Source organism: Heloderma suspectum, chromosome 15 (assembly GCF_057233095.1).
Source record: "Heloderma suspectum isolate Gila_16-S chromosome 15, 16-S_ref, whole genome shotgun sequence".
Lineage (NCBI taxonomy): Eukaryota > Metazoa > Chordata > Lepidosauria > Squamata > Helodermatidae > Heloderma > Heloderma suspectum.
Genome location: NC_139472.1, coordinates 7,715,238 through 7,733,444, shown reverse-complemented (window position 1 = coordinate 7,733,444; position 18,207 = coordinate 7,715,238). Strand labels below are relative to the sequence as shown.

At 43.1% G+C, this 18,207-nt stretch overlaps 1 protein-coding gene across 1 annotated transcript; it reads right to left on the bottom strand.

The window, feature by feature from the left end:
* Positions 1 to 11,170: 11,170 nt before the first annotated feature.
* On the bottom strand, positions 11,171 to 16,331 carry RBP7 (retinol binding protein 7). Its single transcript, XM_084821716.1, has 4 exons — positions 16,199 to 16,331; positions 12,815 to 12,993; positions 11,923 to 12,024; positions 11,171 to 11,462 (listed from the first exon to the last, which is right to left on the bottom strand). Exons 1-4 carry the CDS (start codon positions 16,269 to 16,271, stop codon positions 11,412 to 11,414), a joined length of 405 nt encoding a protein of 134 aa, XP_084677842.1. The 5' UTR covers positions 16,272 to 16,331; the 3' UTR covers positions 11,171 to 11,411.
* Positions 16,332 to 18,207: the final 1,876 nt, after the last annotated feature.

The window sequence follows — 18,207 nt, the reverse complement described above, 5'->3', positions numbered from 1 at the left end:
GGACAGTAACCAATAGCAGTGGGAGAAATGGGGCAGAGGCGGCGCGCCAACCCTAGCGCCCCCGCGTGCGCGCTAATCGCGGCCAATGACAGTGGAGGGGCGGAGGCGGCCGTCACTTCCCACTTCCCCGCCTCCAGCCAGAATTCCTTATGCCAACTGCCGACGAAGCCGAAGCGACGATCTCATTGGGGGAAGGAGGAGCCTGTTTGGCTGCGCCATAGCAACAGGGGCGGGGCGGGGCGGGGCGGGGCGGGGCCGGGCCGGGCGCGAGAAGAGGAGGGAAGAGGAGGTTTTACTGAGGCGGGAAAGGGAGAAACATTGGGGGTGGGGTCGTGTTGAGGCAAATTCTGAGGGGGAGAGTGGGAAGGCGCGCTTCATTTTATCAGTCCATCCTAAAGGAAATCAACCCTGAGTGCTCATTGGAAGGACAGATACTGAAGCTGAAGCTCCAATATTTTGGCCACCTAATGCGAAGAGAAAACTCCCTGGAAAAGACCCTGATGCTGGGAAAGACTGAGGGCAAAAGGAGAAGGGGACGTCAGGGGATGAGATGGCTAGATAGCATCACCGATGCAATGAATATGGACTTGAGCACACTCCGGGAGAGAGCGCAGGACAGGAAGGCCTGGCGTGCCATGGTCCATGGGGTCACAAAGAGTTGGACACGACTGAACAACAACATAAGTAGGCTGGCCTGCACGTAGCGTCTGAAACAGGACAGTACCGTCTTCCCCCTGTTTCCCGACCGCCCCGTCGTTTTAATATAAACGTCAATTTTGTCCCGTTTTTAATCTTCTTGCGGAACCAAACGCGTTTATCGTGAGGCCCCGCGCCAATCAACGCGTGCAGCAATGCAACCGGTGTGGCAAAAGGCGACGCTGCGTTCCTTTATCCAGCCAGGGCCAGGCTTCCCGAGCTGGCCACGACCAGCCGCCGCCCCCGGCTTGGCTGCAGTGGCGGGGAATTCGAGAGGCGGCCGCTGAGCCCTGTTCAGCGTGTGGGAGCCGGGAGGGCGAGTCTTGCTGCTATTTCCACCACCGTTCCGCCCTCAGAGCTTCTTCCTGCCCTACGTTCAGTCTGATTCGGACTCTTCGGACTCATATTTCGGTTCAACGGATTGTTAGCTATTTTTTTATTATTATTATTATAGTGCAACTCTCCCGTGGGACGTTTGCATATACCGGCTTGCGATAGCAGTCGGGGTGTTCATTCCTCCCCCCCCCCTTTTGGTGTATATTTATGATTTTTTTGCAGTCTGGCCACCGCAGTCCTGCATTAGAGTGTTCAGTGTGGTATGCCATACAGATTTGTTATAAGTATTTTATATATGTATATTTATGAGTGTGTAACACCAGCATAAGCGGCGTCCCTCCAGGGGTCAGTAATGACCCGGTTACTGGTCATTAAAGGTAAAAAGGTAAAGGTGTCCCCAGCCAGTCATGTCCGACTCTAGGGTGCAGTGCTCATCCCCGTTTCTAAGCCGAAGAGCTAGCGCTGTCCGAAGACGCTTCCGTGGTCATGTAGCCGGCGTGACTGAACACCGAGGGCGCACAGAACGCTGTTACCTTTCCCGCCGAGGTGACACCTATTTATCTACTTGGAATTTCTTGCTTTCAAACTGCTAGGTTGGCAGGAGCTGGGACTGAAGACGGGAGCTCACTCCGTCACGCGGCACTCGGGTCTCAAACTGCTGACCTGCCGACCTTCCAGTCTGCGGTTCAGCGTCTTAAACCACTAAGCCACCACGGCCCCAACTGGTCATTACTGAGGGCCTACTCAGTAAGCTCCTACTGCTGAGGAACCTCATGACGCAGGTGAAAGAAGAAAGTGCAAAAGCTTGGTTGCAGTTCAACCTCAAAAAAAAAACAAGATCATGGCAACCAGCTGGATTGATAACTGGCAAATAGAGGGAGAAAATGTGGAGGCAGTGACAGACTTTGTCTTTCTAGGCACAAGGATTACTGCAGACGCTGACTGCAGCCAAGAAATCAGAAGACGTTTACTTCTTGGGAGGAGAGCAATGACAAATCTTGATAAAATAGTGAAGAGCAGAGACATCACACTGACAACAAAGGTCCGCATAGTTCAAGCAATGGTATTCCCCGTAGTAACCTATGTTTGCGAGAGCTGGGCCATAAGGAAGGCCGAGTGAAGGAAGATAGATGCTTTTGAACTGTGGTGCTGGAGGAAAATTCTGAGAGTGCCTTGGACTGCAAGAAGGTCAAACCAGTCCATACTCCAGGAAATAAAGCTAGACTGCTCACTCGAGGGAATGATATTAAAGGCAAAACTGAAGTACTCTGTCCACATAATGAGAAGACAGGATACCCTGGAGAAGATGCTGATGCTAGGGAAAGTGGAAGGCAAAAGGAAGAAGGGCCGACCAAGGGCAAGATGGATGGATGATATTCTGGAGATGACGGACTCAACCTTGGGGGAGCTCGGGGTGGCGACGGCCGACAGGAAGCTCTGGCGTGGGCTGGTCCATGAAGTCACGAAGAGTCAGAAGCGACTGAACGAATAAACAACAAACAATGACCCAGTGCTTGCACAGGAGGAACCTTTCCTTTTCTTTCTTTTGTGTATATGCAGTAAATTAGTGTTATTCATTTGCGCCTCTTTCCATGTTCTTTTGCAGAGAGTTTAGGTTGTTTTTTTGGTCTCTTATAGCCTGAGAGACCACAAAGGGAGCTGCAGTTGTTTTGTTACATCGTGGTTTTATTATTATTTTTTTGACCTTAGCGCAGTTTCCTTTATATATTGTAGGGCCAGGCATCTTGCCCAGAGAGAGAACATCGCTAGTAAGAGATGGAGCGAACGCGTTCTCGCTGCTTACTACGATCAGAGTCTCACATTCTACTCATATCATTGTTAAGTCTTATTTTTTAAAGCTTAAAGTCTGCCGTTGCAATGCCAAAGACAAAGAGGTGAAACTGAACTTTTAATGACAATCTCCAAAAGGAATTCAAGTTTATTAAACCGGACAAACTGTGTAGTGATGGAACATCACTACATGGTGATAGTGAAAGCGATAAGATTGCAGCAAGTGAAGCTCTTTTTGCTTATCACACTGTGCGTCATGGCCAAAGTTTTCACACAAATGATTGCTTGTCGAGATTGATAAAGAAAATTTATGAACCAAAATTTTCTTCAGCACGTACCAAATCAGAAGCACTAATTACCAACATTTTATCACCATACATATTGGGCAAAGTAATAGAGGATTTGAATAAAACAAAAAGCATTACAGTCAGTTTAGATGCATCAAACAAAAAAGACATCAAACTTTTTCCAATCGTTGTGCAGTACTTTTTGCGAAATTGTGGTGTTCAAGACAAAATTATAGACTGTTTCCTGACCTGGTGAAACATCTGATCTACAGTGTGCTATGTTGAAGGAAGTAATTGACAAATTTGCTTTACAAAACAAAATTGTTGCTTTGCGTGCAGATAACACGAACACCAATTTTGGTGGTTGCAAAAGACTTGGCAAAAATAATGTGTGGCGAAAACTTGAAACTGAACTGAAGAGGCCGATTATCGGTATTGGTTGTGGGGCACACATTATACACAATTGTCTCCAGTGTGCTGTCGACTGTTTACAAATTGATATTGAATGTTTTGCAGTGAAAGTATACAAATACTTCCATATATACACAGTTGGAGGTGAAGAACTGAAAAACCTTTGTGGCTGCAGGAAACAATTATGCTACGTTGTTAGAGCATGGAAATACAAGATTCTTGTCCTTGGGTCCATCAATTGACAGAATTTTAAGCATGTTTGACGGGCTTAGTTCTTATTTCCTTTCTCAATAAAAATGCCCTGTTATGGTGCGAAAATGGTTTGAAAATCCCTGTTTGAAATTGTGGTTGTCATTTGCAAGAGATCAAGTGTCTACGTTCCAAACTTACATTAGTTTAATTGAAAAAGATAATATTTCAGCTACAGAAGTAGCCATAAACACTGAAAATCTTGTAAACAATTTAGAGTCCAGAAAAAGTGAAGTGTTTGTAACTATTGATGTCAAAAAACAACTGAAAATGTTAGTAGATTCAGGAGAAATTAATGAGGCTAAGTTTTTTGAAGTAGTTGAGAATTTCTATGAAACCAGCTAAGAATATATCAACAAGTGGAAGTGCAGCGTAGGAAACACTGAGAAATTCAAGTGGGTGCTACTAAGGAAGACACCTGAATGGAAAGAAATACAGGACAGCCTGAATGAGGAACTCATCACACACAGAGAAACAGAAGAAACTCATGTATTCGATCAGTGGACCCTCATAAAATCTACAATTGTGAGGCAGTTGGATACATGGAATAAAGAAAACATTTCTGGATCTGATAGACGGGTAAAGATTTACCCTCTGAAATGAGCGAAAAACGCCTAGACTTTCAAGACTTTTGTAATATAGGGTTTATTCTTTATCTTCCAGGAAGTACAGCACCTGTCGAGAGAATATTTTCTGTTATGAAAGGAATGCAGTCAAAGGAGAAACCTAGATTAAGTGTTGAGACAATGAGGGCTATGTTAGTTGTAAAACAAAATTGTCATGGAGTGTGAGAAGTTTTATGCTAAGGTCTTGAAAGACCGAAATTTGCTGCATAAGATTACTTCATCAGAGAAATATTCATGGTACGATCGTGGTGAACTACAGTCCCCCTCTACATCTACCTAAATGTTTGTATGAGTTCTGTCACTGAAGAATAATTGTTAGCTTAATATGTTCATGTAATAAAACTTTTGTTATCGTCTTTTTCATGAATACGGAATATTACATAACCCCGTCTCATTTTTGTCATCCCAAATTTTTGTCTCAAGGAAATATGGTCAGCCTATGTATAAGCCACTTTGAGTTTGATTTTAATATCGAAAAGTAGCATATAAATTATGATGATGACATTTTTGTCCAACCATATATCCCATTTCTATCAAATATAACCATTATTAATCATCATTTATATAAATGGGATATAAGGTGGAGTATAAATGTCATAATATGACATGATAGTAATTATTAATAATTATGATTACATTTATATCCCGCTTTTCGATTTTAAAATCAAACTCAAAGTGGCATTTACGTTAAAACAAAATCACAATATACTTAAATTATACTAACAATAAATTACATCTCTCAGACATCTGGCAGCATATAATTAGTTTTTAATCAGGTCTTGGACTGTCTTTGGTTGATTGTTTTAAAAATGTTTTTAGATATATGTTGTCTGTGTGTGCTGTCTGCTTATATGTTTTTATGTAAATGGTTTTGCACTTTGTATAATGTATTTTTAATGGTTTTAATCTTTGTGAACAGGCCAGAGAGCTTTGGGTATGGGGCGGTATAGAAATGCACTAAGTGAAATGTAATAAATGAAATGAAGTAAATGAAAAAAGAGTGAAATTAAAAGAGCATAATTAAAAACATAAGAGCAGACTGCTTTGGCAGTAGTAGTAGTAGTAGCAGCAGTGATTTGCCATTAATACGTCATACCACACAATACAAGAGAACAGATTCCTGCCTGGAGGGGCTTACAGTCTAAAATGTGACACCATGAAGATAAAAGAAGAAGGGGAGAAAGATGGAGGGGAAGGTAAACTGAAGAATTATGCCTCCTCTAAGACAATGCCTTCTGCCTCTGGATTTTTGTTTTTCTAAAAACAAACGCATGCTGTCTTTTATTTTTATTTCTCAACAGGTTGTACTCACGCAGGTCCCACAGGACATGAAATCTTAATTGAATCATATCTGAAACCTTAATTGAATCATTCCGTGAGTTTTAGTCATTCCATGACTTTTAGTGGATGAATCAGGTTAAATCTATGTGATTTTGCACATGAATGAGAACTATTTTTGTAGAAAACATGAGTTACAATTCATCAAGAACAACAAAAAGTCTTGGGGCACCTTTTCAAAAAAGAATTTATTGCATTTGTATCCCTGTAAGGTTAAGCTAAGAGCCAGTGAGTGGCCTGAAGTCACCCAGTGAGATTCATGGCCAAGTAGGGACTAGAACCTCGGTCTCCCGAGTCCCAATCCAACACTCTTAACCACTACTGGTTCTTTAATGTGCCGCTCAAGCTCTTTGGTATTTTCCAGCTGTACAGAGAAAAAATAGATGTCAAGGACAAAAGCCCAATTTATTTATACATGATTTGTATCCTGCCCTTCAGCAGAGGTATTTCTGTTCCTAGATAAGATAAAAACAGCAGGGTAAAAACAACTGAAATTATTGTTTTCTTTAATCAACCTGGGGAAATCAAAAGTTTTTCACCTTGTGCAAAAATGACTTGAGTAGGTGTCAGGCATACCTCGGGGGCGGGGAATACAGAGATGGGGTGCCACAATTGAGAAGGCTGGTTGTAGCCACCCACTTCACCTCAAAAAGATTTGTTATGTATTAAATCTATATCCTCCCTTTCCTCCAAGAAGCACTAGATGGTGTGTATGCCCCCCACTGACTCAGTTTTATTTTCACAACATCCTGTTAGCTAACTTACAGAGCATGGCTAAACTAAAGTTACCCAGGGAGCATCAAGACTGGTGAGCATCAAGACAGGCTGGGGACCAAATAATGTCAGGGGATGCAGCACTACCCCTTGATGTCATTCAGGCTGCAGAGGGCTCGGTGGGTTGGGGCCCCCACCTGATATCATTTGCCCACCCTTGCTCTAGCCACTAATGACTACGGTCAGTGCTGGCCCAAGGTTTTGGAGGGCCCTAGGACAGGTCATCCTCCATGGGCCCCCTCCCTCAGTGAGTCTACTTTCTCACTGCTATTATCACCAGCTGGTATTTGTTATGAAGGACCCCCAAATTCTGCTGTGTTGGGAAGATAGGGCCTGTATCTGGAAGGGGACTAGGGTTTTTTGGTTTTAAAGGAGAACAGAAAAGCAGGTTCCATAGGATATTGAGGCCTTGCACATCGCAAGTGGAGCTACAGACTTCTTGCATACAGCTTTCTGATCAGCCACTATGCTTTGATTGTGTAAATTCCTCCGTGTTAACACTTGCACATTTCAGATCTTGCCTCAAGACTACAACCACCATGAAATATTTTCTGCTGATTTCCAACCTTCTTGTTTACACCAAATGGAAGGAAAAATAAAGAATGTAATGTCTTTTAAAGCAGTGAGACCCTGAAAATCCAATATTGTGCAAGCAGGCATGTGTACATGACTCTTTTGTCACCCTTGTTTAAGACAATCACCAAAATCCTCCAGGCTATCTTACTCACCTGGACCTGTGATAGCCAAAGATATGCAAAAATGCCACCCATCAACTCCCCTTTTCAAAAATAGAAGCCCATTTGCCACCTTTCTTCCTTTAATGTCTGTCACCTAAAGATCCATTTCCTTCATCTTACAATCCACCAGCTGAATCCACAATCCACCAGCTGAAATGGCAGAATAAAACAAAGATCATAACAATAATCGAGAGGGGTGGGTGGGGAATTACGAACTCCTGTGTCACTTATTTACTAAGCAGATGGATTCAATAAGAAGCAACGATAGAAGCTTTTATGGGTGGGTTAGGGTAATTTTAGAAATGTGATGTTTTTAATGTTGAATTTTATTGTTTTGAACTGTTTTTATTGTTGTACATTGCCCAGAGTGGCTGGGTGACCAGCCAGATGGGCAATTAATAAATGCAATAAATAAAATAAATATATGGAGGAAAATTAAAAGAGATACAATTAGACTGACAACAATGATTACAAAATATCTAATGATAAAAACACACATACAAAACAAATTGCATTTGGGGGCTTTGGTAATATAGTGTTATCATTCACCCTTCTTTGAAAAAATGGTTGTGTAAAGTTTGGAAGGTTGCAGAGTATATCTGTTTAAGAGACGGTAAACAAAATACTGTTTTTTTAATGTCTGGCACCCTTATACCTCATGAGGGCTAGATACCACTTGGACACTAACAGATAATATTGTTTTCCTTGTTATAATTTGATTATGTTCTAAAATTTGTTTTCTTTTTTACCCCCTTTTTGCATTTAATTCTATGTAGTGCAATTGTGTTTTTTCTCTGTCTTAACATTATGGGCTGGATTCAGTCATACTTTGAGTAGTTCCGTTTAAATCCATTGGATGTAAGTTAGTCATGCCTAACAAGTCCCATTGCTTTCAATGGCTCTACCCCAACTAAGTCAGGATCTAACCCTATATCAGGTAGAGGTTTTGAATTATAATTTTGTGGAATGTTAGATAATGCTTATGCTTGTTTTGTATATGAAAGTCATACCTGTTTATAATGTGTATTCTATCTCTTTGTATATTATAATAAAATTATATAAGGAAAATAAAGAAATGGTGTGGTATAGTGGTTCAAGTGTTGGGCTGGAACTCAGGAGACCTGAGCTCTAGTCCCCACTCAGCCATGAAGTTCACTGGGTGACTTTAGTAACCTACCTCTCAGGATTGTTCTGAAGATAAAATGGAGAGGAGGAGGCCCATGTAAGCCGCCCTGGTGTCCTTGCAAGAGGGAAAAAGGCAGGATATAAATGTAATAATAAAATATTTTATTAATCTGTTGGAAACTGGACATTTCCTCTCGCAAATCAGGATAATACAAAAAATAAGTCAAAAGGCTTTACTGAACCAGATATCCTGCTCTAAAAATAAGATGTTCAAGAGGTAGTCCAAATAAGGCAGACTTCACAATTCAAAAAGATACCCCTTGCTATACAGACAAGGCTTCCAAAAACTAATTATCTAGTACAGATGCTGTTGTGTGTGTTACAGAGATGCCACCTACTGGTTAGAGGACAGTACTGAATTGTTATATTCTCTCCCTGGCCCCCCAAAGTATGTTGTATTTGAGTGCCTTTTATTCTGCGATCACCCTGCCACAATCATGTAATTTTACCTGTGGATGTGTGTATCCAGATGTCATCATCTTTCTTTTGTAACCCTTCTTCCATTATTTTTTCTAACAGGGGGGGGGAATGGTTAAGGAGGAAAACATGGGATTGGTCAGCCTTCCTCCAACCCAGCGATCTCCAGATGTGTTGGACTACAATACCCATTATCCCAGTCAGCACATTTGTTGTAGGACAGGGTAGGCAAACTGTGGCCACATGCCTCCTTCTTTAGGCTAAATCCAAAACCTCTCTGCAAGTGATCAGTTCAGAACTCTGGCGAGAGAATCTCTCCTTCCCATGGCAGCTTGGTGACAGCTAGGGAAAGAAAAGGGGGTGGCAGCAGGAGAGAAAGGGGGTGGCAGCAGGAGAGAAAGGGGGTGGCAGCAGGAGAGAAAGGGGGTGGCAGCAGGAGAGAAAGGGGGTCCCCCCACTCTGGCTTCAGCCTCACCCACGGCTAGCATGCAGCCCCTCACGGGGGGGGGGGGGAAGGTTCCACAACCAAGTTTTAAGTAATGTATAAATTGCACCAAGCATTATCTTTTAGAACAGTTATTTGCAAAACTTCAGGCCTATGGCCCCAATCCCCAGATGGTCCCTTCCCCTGGCCACCTCCCTCTACCTTCTTCCTACCACCAATCATTTGGTAGTTGTCTGGCTTTTGCATGATTTTCCCATTCTAAAAGTTTGAAATCCTCTAAGGTTGAGTTACTGGGCAGTAAGAACTTTAAGCTCAGATATGCTGGTATATTTTGGCTCCACCCCATTTTGCCTTTGGCCTTGTCCACCACTAGAATGTGCCCCCCTCCGAGAGCTTCTCCAAAATAGAATTCAGCCCTTGTGCTGAACTAGGTTTAGCACCCCTGCTTTAAAGTAACTAGCCCTTAAGTTCAGACTAGGGTGATACCAGCAAACTTTGCAAGTACATTAAGAACCTTTCTACATGAGAAATTTATTGTATGCTTGCAATTCCTCACTTATGGTAGTTTGCGGGTCCTTTACACAACATCATCCTCCAGGGACTGTTCAGTGCTTTGCAACCTTTTAGCAGGGTTTTTTCTAGCAAGGAAAGTCTGGTATTATTTGTGAATGGTGGGATAAAGCCTAGTGTAATTGTGCAATCCCGCTGTAGCACAGCACCACTTAGTGCTTGTGTAACAGAACGTAATGGAAGAGAAGAAAAACACCAGAAAAAAACAGACATGTAAGGGAGCTGATCTTAATCCTGCTAAGAATCCAGAAACAGAAGCCTCGGTAAAGTGGCACGTTAAAAGCGTCATTTAGAAAAGCCCTAAGACGTGAATTTAATTTTGGGCTCAGTGAGTGGTCTGGGAACCTGATCCATTACCAAGAACCTTTTGTACAACTGGTATAGCTTAAGCCAGGGGTCCCCAACCTTTTTGGGCCCATGGGCACATTTGGGAGTTTGAGAAACTGCTGTAGGCACCACCACATAATGGCTCCCACAGAGGATGTAGCTAGCTGCCATGGGGGGCTGGCTAGTCAAAAGAGGGAATAGTGAGGATAGAAGCTGGGAGGGGGAAATAAGGCAAAAGGGCAGAGAGGGAAGAGAAAGAACAGGGCTAGAAAGGCAGAGAAAGACTAATAAATTTTCTCTAAGGTTTTTATTTTAAAAACGTTTTGAAGGGGGTAGGGAGTGGAGGTGCCCTCAGACAGCATTGGGAACCTCTGGTTTAAGCTTTTCAAAGACCAGTCTTCTTAGAGATCTGCTGCCACTTAGAGTACCTTTAACAGACTGAAGGGCTCTTACACAACTACATATTGAAGCCCTCCTGTTAACCCAGTAAGAACTAGGGCATTTCTAATAAAGCTTTTATCTCGCATTTTTATTGGGGCTTCTGCTTCCAGATTCTTTGCAGGATTAAGATCCACCCCTTTACACAGTGTCTTTTTCCTGGAGGGGGGGTCCTCTGCTTTTCTATATGTTTTGTTATACAACTACTAGATGGAGGTGTGGTATAGCGGAATTGTGCAATTATGCAGGGCTTTATAACACGTTTTCTAAATAATAGCAGATTTTCCTTGTTAGGAAAAAAACCCACAATAATGGTTGGAAAGAGTGGAGAGCCTCTGGAGGATGATGATGTCTTACAAAGGACCTGCAAACTACTGAGAGTGAGCAATCATGACCACACCATAAAGGCCTCATGAAGAAAGGCTCCTAGAGTCTTAGGGTAAAGTTGTCAGTCATGATGCCCTGCCCCAGTTCATGTGGACAGCCTTAGAACTCCAAAACGGGCAGTTTGAGAATATGATACTATAATAAAGGCTATAGACTCCAGGTTGCAATGGCAATAGCCATATTTAATGAAACTAATACACATTAAGTGTCAGTAACAGTCACAACTTTTGTTCCAGAGATCACTTGGAATGTGTGTGTTTTTTTTTTTTAATAAACAGGAAAAGGAAAGCTTGACTTAGGAAGCTGCCATTTCAGTCAACACTGCTGACCTCAGCTGAAAAAGTGCTGCTATGGGATCCCCGCAACATTGTCCTTCCGGGTTGTCACCACTTTTGCTTCACGCTCTCTTGAAAACCTGCCTGCTTACTTGGTCCTCACACTGGAGTTCCTACGAAGGCGAGAAGGTATCGCATTGAATATCCAACACTGGGATTCAACAGTAACCAATTCTTGCTAGCAGGTGTTCTAGGTGGCCAGTTTCTAAAAACGGTAACCAAAGTCAGGGGTTCTCCAACCTTTCTGGTTTGATGGGTACATTTGGAATTTTGAGTGTCATGGGTGCTCTCGCAAAGTGGCTGCCATGGGGGTAGCTTGCCCCATTCACAAAATGGCTGGCATGGTGGGCATGGTTGGTCACAAAACACAGAATGCTGGTCTAGAGAGACCCTTGGTCTGTTCCAGCATGGCTTGTCTTATGTTCTTACGTCCGTGGGCAGATTAACAGCCTTGTGTAGAAAAGCTCTTAGTAATTGTTCTGAAAACCCCAGCAACCTGCCTAGACTACTTCTGTGTCTTACCAGTTGAGAACCACTGATCTAACTCTAGTTAGACACCCTAGGATCACATACCAAATAGAGCTCATCTCCTTCAATCCAGTGAGTCCAACTTCTGTTGTTCTTCTCCCCAGTTTGAACACAAACAAGTTTGTCGGCGTCCCAGTTAACCACACTCTAGATTTGAAAGGAGTGGGGTGGGGAAGGAAGGAGAAAGTCAGAATATTCAAGGCACAGTTCATCCCACAGCTAGCTAGCTAGCAAGCTCTGTTACAAGCTAACATCTCTACACTGCCCAATAGCCAAAGCTTTCTGGGCGATTCTCAAAACAAAGCTTAACATAAAATGCAATATACTAAAACATAATATAAAAACCTTAAGTACCAAACAGAATAACACCAAAGTAAAAAAAAAAACGGTAAAAGCCACCACCAGTGCAAAGATCTAAACACACTCTAACACAATTTAGCCAGGTTGGCCACCATTTTTAATGTACACCCTGCTTGTCAAATACATTATCAGGGTGACTTACAACATCCCATAAATACATTAAAACAAACTTTAAGAAGAAATAGACTCTGGGAGCAGCATCACAACAAAACAAGTCAACAGGAATCAAGCCTGGGAAAATACAGGTCTTTGCTGCAACACCCCATCACCACCCCCACATCTTATTTATCTTATTTATTAGATGCATTGTTCTTGAATCATGGGTTGTGTTTGTCAACCCCGCCATGCCAACAAACCATGGCTTGTCAACCATGAACAATCTACAAGAAAATTCCTGTTTGTTGTTGGGTTGTGAACTGTGGATTGTTCATGTTTGACAAATCATGGTTTGTTAGCATGGGTGGGATTACACAACACAACAACCCATGGTTCAACAACAACCCATACTCAGGTTTGTTGTGTTGTATGAACCAGGGTAGTGTATTTCCAGTTGAAGTGCCCACTTACATATCCTTACCTTGCATTTCCTGTTGTCCAAGCCTTTGTTGTCTTCTTCAAACTCCTCCCCAATTTTGAACTGGACAAAGTAGTTTCGGAAAGTGCTCGTTGTGCTGATAGTAAATGAGTCCCCGTCCTGTTTGATGACCTTCTGGGGTTTCAGCAGGTTCGCTATCTTGCGAGTTGCAAAGTCAATACCTTTATGGACACAGAAGTTACACAAGAGAAATAAGAGATCAGAAAAGAAAAAACTGCACATTTTAAACACAAGTGACCATACTATTACAGTAAAATATATAAACCATAGCTAAAATTGTACAGGTAAAAGTCAATCAGTGGACAAAATCTGAACCAACTTCACAGTAATATACAAGCAGCAGGAGGACTGATAGTGGGGATATTTTCCCTGAATGTGGGTGATAATCTGAGAGATGCTTGCTACTTCAACATTTGAATGTAATAACTCAGACCCTGATGGTCTGAGTAAAGGAGTATTCCACAGCATCCGCTCTAACTATATGCATATATCTGGAGTGGTTATATTTTGGATATTGGATTTTTTGGATCCATGCTGAAGCAGATATTTGAAGTTTTGTAAATCTGCCAACTGAAGAAGACTATTGAGTCCAAACATGTTTGGCAAACCACAATGTTACATTCAACAAATTGCTGTTGTCATTTGAGACTGTAACTTCTGTAACAGGCTTGTGACATGTTTTATCTGTCCTTATAACTCTTGTTTATTACTGTGAAGTTGGTTCAATGTTTGTTCACCAGTGCAACATTGTTGTGCAATTTGAGCTATGTTTTAAACATTATTTTATCGGTATAGCACTGTCATTTGTGTGCAAGATCTGCAGTTCTTTCTTGACCTCTTATTTTTCTCTTCGGTTTCAGTTGGCCAGGAAATTATTCATCTGCTTTGACCTTGGGCAGAGAAGTTACACAGCCAGGTTATTCATCCTGTATCCCACGCACTGCATTCATATCAGCATAGACCCATTCATTCCCGTCCACTCCATCTGCCCAAGATAGTCTCGTTTTGCATTCTGGTCAGACCCATGGCAAAAGTGCTCTTTGCCTTGGAGATCACATTGCTTGGATAGGCTAATCAGTAGTTCCAGTTCACCAGGACTGATGACAAAGAACAATTAGACATGTTAGAAGTCTTGGTCCTGCAACTTTCAAGGAATATGTGCCATTAATGCCAGTACTCCCTAGACTGCTGCAGCCAAGTGAGGAAACCAGTTTACTCCACTGCTTTGGATCCCTTAAATATAGGGCAGATAATATTATGTCTTAAGTGCAAGGAACATGCAAGCTTTCAGATCACACACAGCTTCGCCATCAAGGGCATCCTGTAATCCAGAAATGTATATCTTTTTATGTAGCCTTGCAAGCCCATGTTAGTTAATATGTACCATATCTACCAATACGTAGGTATATGCATTTGTCTGATTAGGCAAGATTATTCTGGCCTAGATCTGTTTCTGTTACAACACACTTGACAGCGATTTGACTGCTGCCGTGGTTATGAGGAAAAGCTCAATTAAAATCCCATTTTACAGACAGAATCAGATATATCGAGTCCAGGTCGATTTACACCTTTGAGAGAAGACTGGCTACCACAGTGGCTCCCAGATTCCATCCAAGCTGTTGGTCTTTCCCTGCTCTGTAAGTAGCACAATTTATAATGCACTAGGAATATTTAGTGTAGAACAACAGCTACTGCTTGCCTTCATTTGAAACACCAAGGATCATTCCATTCATTTAAAAAACATTCCACCCTTATACTAGATTCGAGAGGAGAACCTCAAGCATGTTTAAATTATTTTTTACTGACTAGTATTAGCCTACCTCACAGGGATGTTACGAAGATATTATGGAGGTGGGGAGAATTATACTTTTAAGTTCTGTGGATAAGGGGCTGGACATTTGAGAGATATAGTTAATCCTATTAAGACAAAGCACAGACATGCAAGTTAGCCACATATGCAAAGGGGTTTACCTCTGAGTAAATATAATCCCCCCTCCCCAACTCATTTAATGCCCAGGCAGAAGTTTTCAAAAAAGAAAAAGAACGAGATAAAATGCAACTTTGTAACATGCAACTTTTATTTTGGGCACAAAACCCCACTGTACAGCAAAGCTCAAGGGCCCCACAGCCCAGGGGGCCCTAAATGATCACCCAGAGAATAGGAAGTGATGGAGGCTGTGCCAAACGAGCCCAGCACCTGGGCACCACTAGCGCGGATGCTGCTACCACAGCATCTTTTCTTATTTTAAAAATAAGATGTTACAGTTGGGGCAGACAGCTAGTCACATACAGGTGCAAATTTGAGTGTGTTTACTTTACAAATGTACTATCCCTTTCTACGAAAAGGTGCTGCTTATTCCCAACTCAATGTGTTTAGCATCAGTACAGCAGAAGCAAACTTTTATTCCTGCAGTCCCAATGGTGCTACTATTTATGCGAGTTTAAAGTGCAAAACTGCACATGCTCAAGTTTTTCTTTTTTATGATCAAAAGGGCTTTGGTTTTATTGTTGGGTGGGGGGTGTTGCTCCAACATATCAGGAATGTAGAAGCAGTAGTAAAGCATAGAATGGCAGTGGTGGGGAGAGAAAAGAAATCGTAGTTGTGTGCTTCACAACTGAAGCAATACACAGGCCTGGTGTCAACGAGAGGTATGATTAATCACCTGCTAAGGGCCCACACCCTAGAGTCGCTCCTCCTCCTCACCATTGCAATCTGTTTGTTGCAACTAATAGCAACTGGTGGCGGTGAGAAGACAGACTCACTGAAGGAGGGGACCCATTGAGGTTATCTTGCCCACAGGCCCCTAACAGCTGGAGCTGGCACTGGCAATACATATAGCCATCTAAAGCAAAAAAAAAAGACCCTCACACTGTATAAGTTTGTTTACAATTATGGTACTGTATTGGTTTTAGTATTTTCATTAATGTTTTATACAAGTGTTTTAGCAACTGTTATGTATTTTAATTGTATTATAATGTATATCATAATGTATTTTAATGCATTTAATGTAAACCACTTAGATATTTTTAAATATTGTCAGCAGTATATACATCTGTTTAATAACAATAATCATACTATTAAAGGCACATTTCTATGCACGCTGGGAATGGTAGGACTTTTTTCTGTCTGAACTCATGTAAGAGTACAACCTAAACCCATTAGCTGAAATTAACTAGGTGCACCACTATTTCTACAACTGACAAAGCAGCTTGTGGTCAGTTAGAGAGATAGTGAGAGAAACAGACAGAAAGAGAGAGACTGGAAGAGAAAGAACATCTTCTACTCACAGGAACTATTTCCACATACACCAGATGCTCAAAAAGGAAGGAAAAAGAGAGGAAACAATATACAGTATTTCTACTTACCCAGGGCCAACATATAGCCCTCAAAGTTGTCACTACTGATCAGGTTCCAGGTGCCACTGAAGTCCACAGGCATGGCTGAAGATAAGAGATCAGAAACTGGGGCCGGGAAAATAATGCAAACGTTAAGAATGGCAGGGTGTGATTGAGGCCCTCTCTATATATGAGGGGGGAAATGGGGAGGGTTACAGCTGAAGAGGATGCGATCCTACTCCAATCTGGCAGGGGTGGGCGGGCACAAAATCAGCCTCAGCTGGGGCTTTGGAGGCAAAAGTTCACACAGGCTGCAATCTTTGTGTGTGGAGTTAAAGGTACTGTTCCATGAGTCACAGTGAGGGGAAAGGGTAGGGTGACCTCTTTGTGGCCTTCTCTTGGGTAAGAATATCTGGATTTCCGTTGAAATCCAGTGCTAGTGCATGGGAACGTTAAGAGCAGCCCTGCTGGAGTTTAGACCAAAGGTCCCTCTAGCCCAAACAGGGCTGGCTCTTGGTTTTGGAGGGCCCTTGGGCAAGATGCCTCCAATGGGCCCTCTCCCTCAGTGAGTCTACCTTCTCACCACCATCGTCACCAGCTGCTCTTGCTCCCCATCCTCTTCCTCATCGTTGCTCCCACTTGCTTGCTTGGCAGGCAGAGAGCCAGGAGGCCATGGCATCTCCTAATCACCACCAGTGTCTGGGCCAGAGTGAGAGGCAGGGGAACAGGTAGGCTGCAATGGGGAAGAGGAGGCATAAGTCCAAGGGGTTGCCACCAGTGGGCCCCGGCTGGGTGTGGGCCCTCAGTGGGTGCCCCACCATGCCTACCCTTAATGCTGGCCCTGATTGCTACCAGTTGCTTGCTGAACAGGCAGAGAGCCAGGCAGCAAGGAGGCTGTGGCATCTCCTCCTTCTTACCACCACCATTGTCTGGACTGAGTGAGCAAGAGGCAGGGGAACAAGCAGGTTGCAATGGTGGAGAGGAGGAGGAACTCCAGGGGCTCTTGTCAGTGGGACTCTGCTGGGGTGTGGGCCCTCAGCAGGTGCCCAACCATGCCTACCCTTGACGCCAGCCCTGATGATAACCCAGCTTATTATACTGTGTATAACTAGACAAGACTAAGGGCGCAATCCTATCTAGATAGGCGGCCGCCTCTGAACTTGGAGGCGACCACCTATCCAAAGCAGGGCAGGAGAAGCACCAAGGGGATCATTCCCTCCACGCTTCTCCTGCCCTGCTTTTTCTGCTAGACAGCCAATGAAGGAGGCTGCTGTACGACACATTGGATATGTCTACAGGCAGCTATGCTCTCCCCGCCCCGGAACAGCCCCAGCCCTGCCCCCTTCCGGCCCCTCTGCGCTCCTCATGCGAGTGTGGAGGACAGGGCTGTTCCCTGTCCAGTGGCGGTTTTCCAGGAACCAACCTCCAAGCATGGGCTCCAAGGTCAGTTCCAGAAAAAAGTATATCCTATGGCTGTCTAGCTGCTGTCTAGCAGCCATAGGATTGCTCCCTAAAGGTGTAATAGGATTTATTTATTTATTTATTTATTTCATTTCTATACCGCCCAATAGCCGAAGCTCTCTGGGCGGTTCACAAAAATTAAAACCAAACAACACACAATAAAACAATTTAAAATATATAGAACATTAAAACCACAATATAACAATTTGTTGTTGTTCAGTCGTTCAGTCGTGTCCGACTCTTCGTGACCCCATGGACCATAGCACGCCAGGCCTTCCTGTCCTGCGCTCTCTCCCGGAGCGTGCTCAAGTCCATATTTATTGCATCCGTGATGCTATCTAGCCATCTCATCCTCTGCCGTCCCCTTCTCCTTTTGCCTTCAGTCTTTCCCAGCATCAGGGTCTTTTCCAGGGAGTTTTCTCTTCGCATTAGGTGGCCAGAATATTGGAGCTTCAGCTTCATTATCTGTCCTTCCAATGAGCACTCAGGGTTGATTTCCTTTAGGATGGACTGATTTGACCTCCTTGCAGTCCAGGGGACTCGTAAGAGTCTTCTCCAGCACCACAGTTCGAAAGCAT

What these genes read in the sequence shown, in the direction of transcription:
- RBP7 (XM_084821716.1), bottom strand. Translation starts at nt 16,271, where the DNA reads ATGCCTGTGGACTTCAGTGGCACCTGGAACCTGATCAGTAGTGACAAC. An exon ending in TGGACAACAGGAAATGCAAG is followed by an intron (nt 12,025 to 12,814) that starts GTAAGGATATGT and finishes TTTCAAATCTAG; the next exon opens with AGTGTGGTTAACTGGGACGC. An exon ending in AAGGAGATGAGCTCTATTTG is followed by an intron (nt 11,463 to 11,922) that starts GTATGTGATCCT and finishes TCGCCTTCGTAG; the next exon opens with GAACTCCAGTGTGAGGACCA.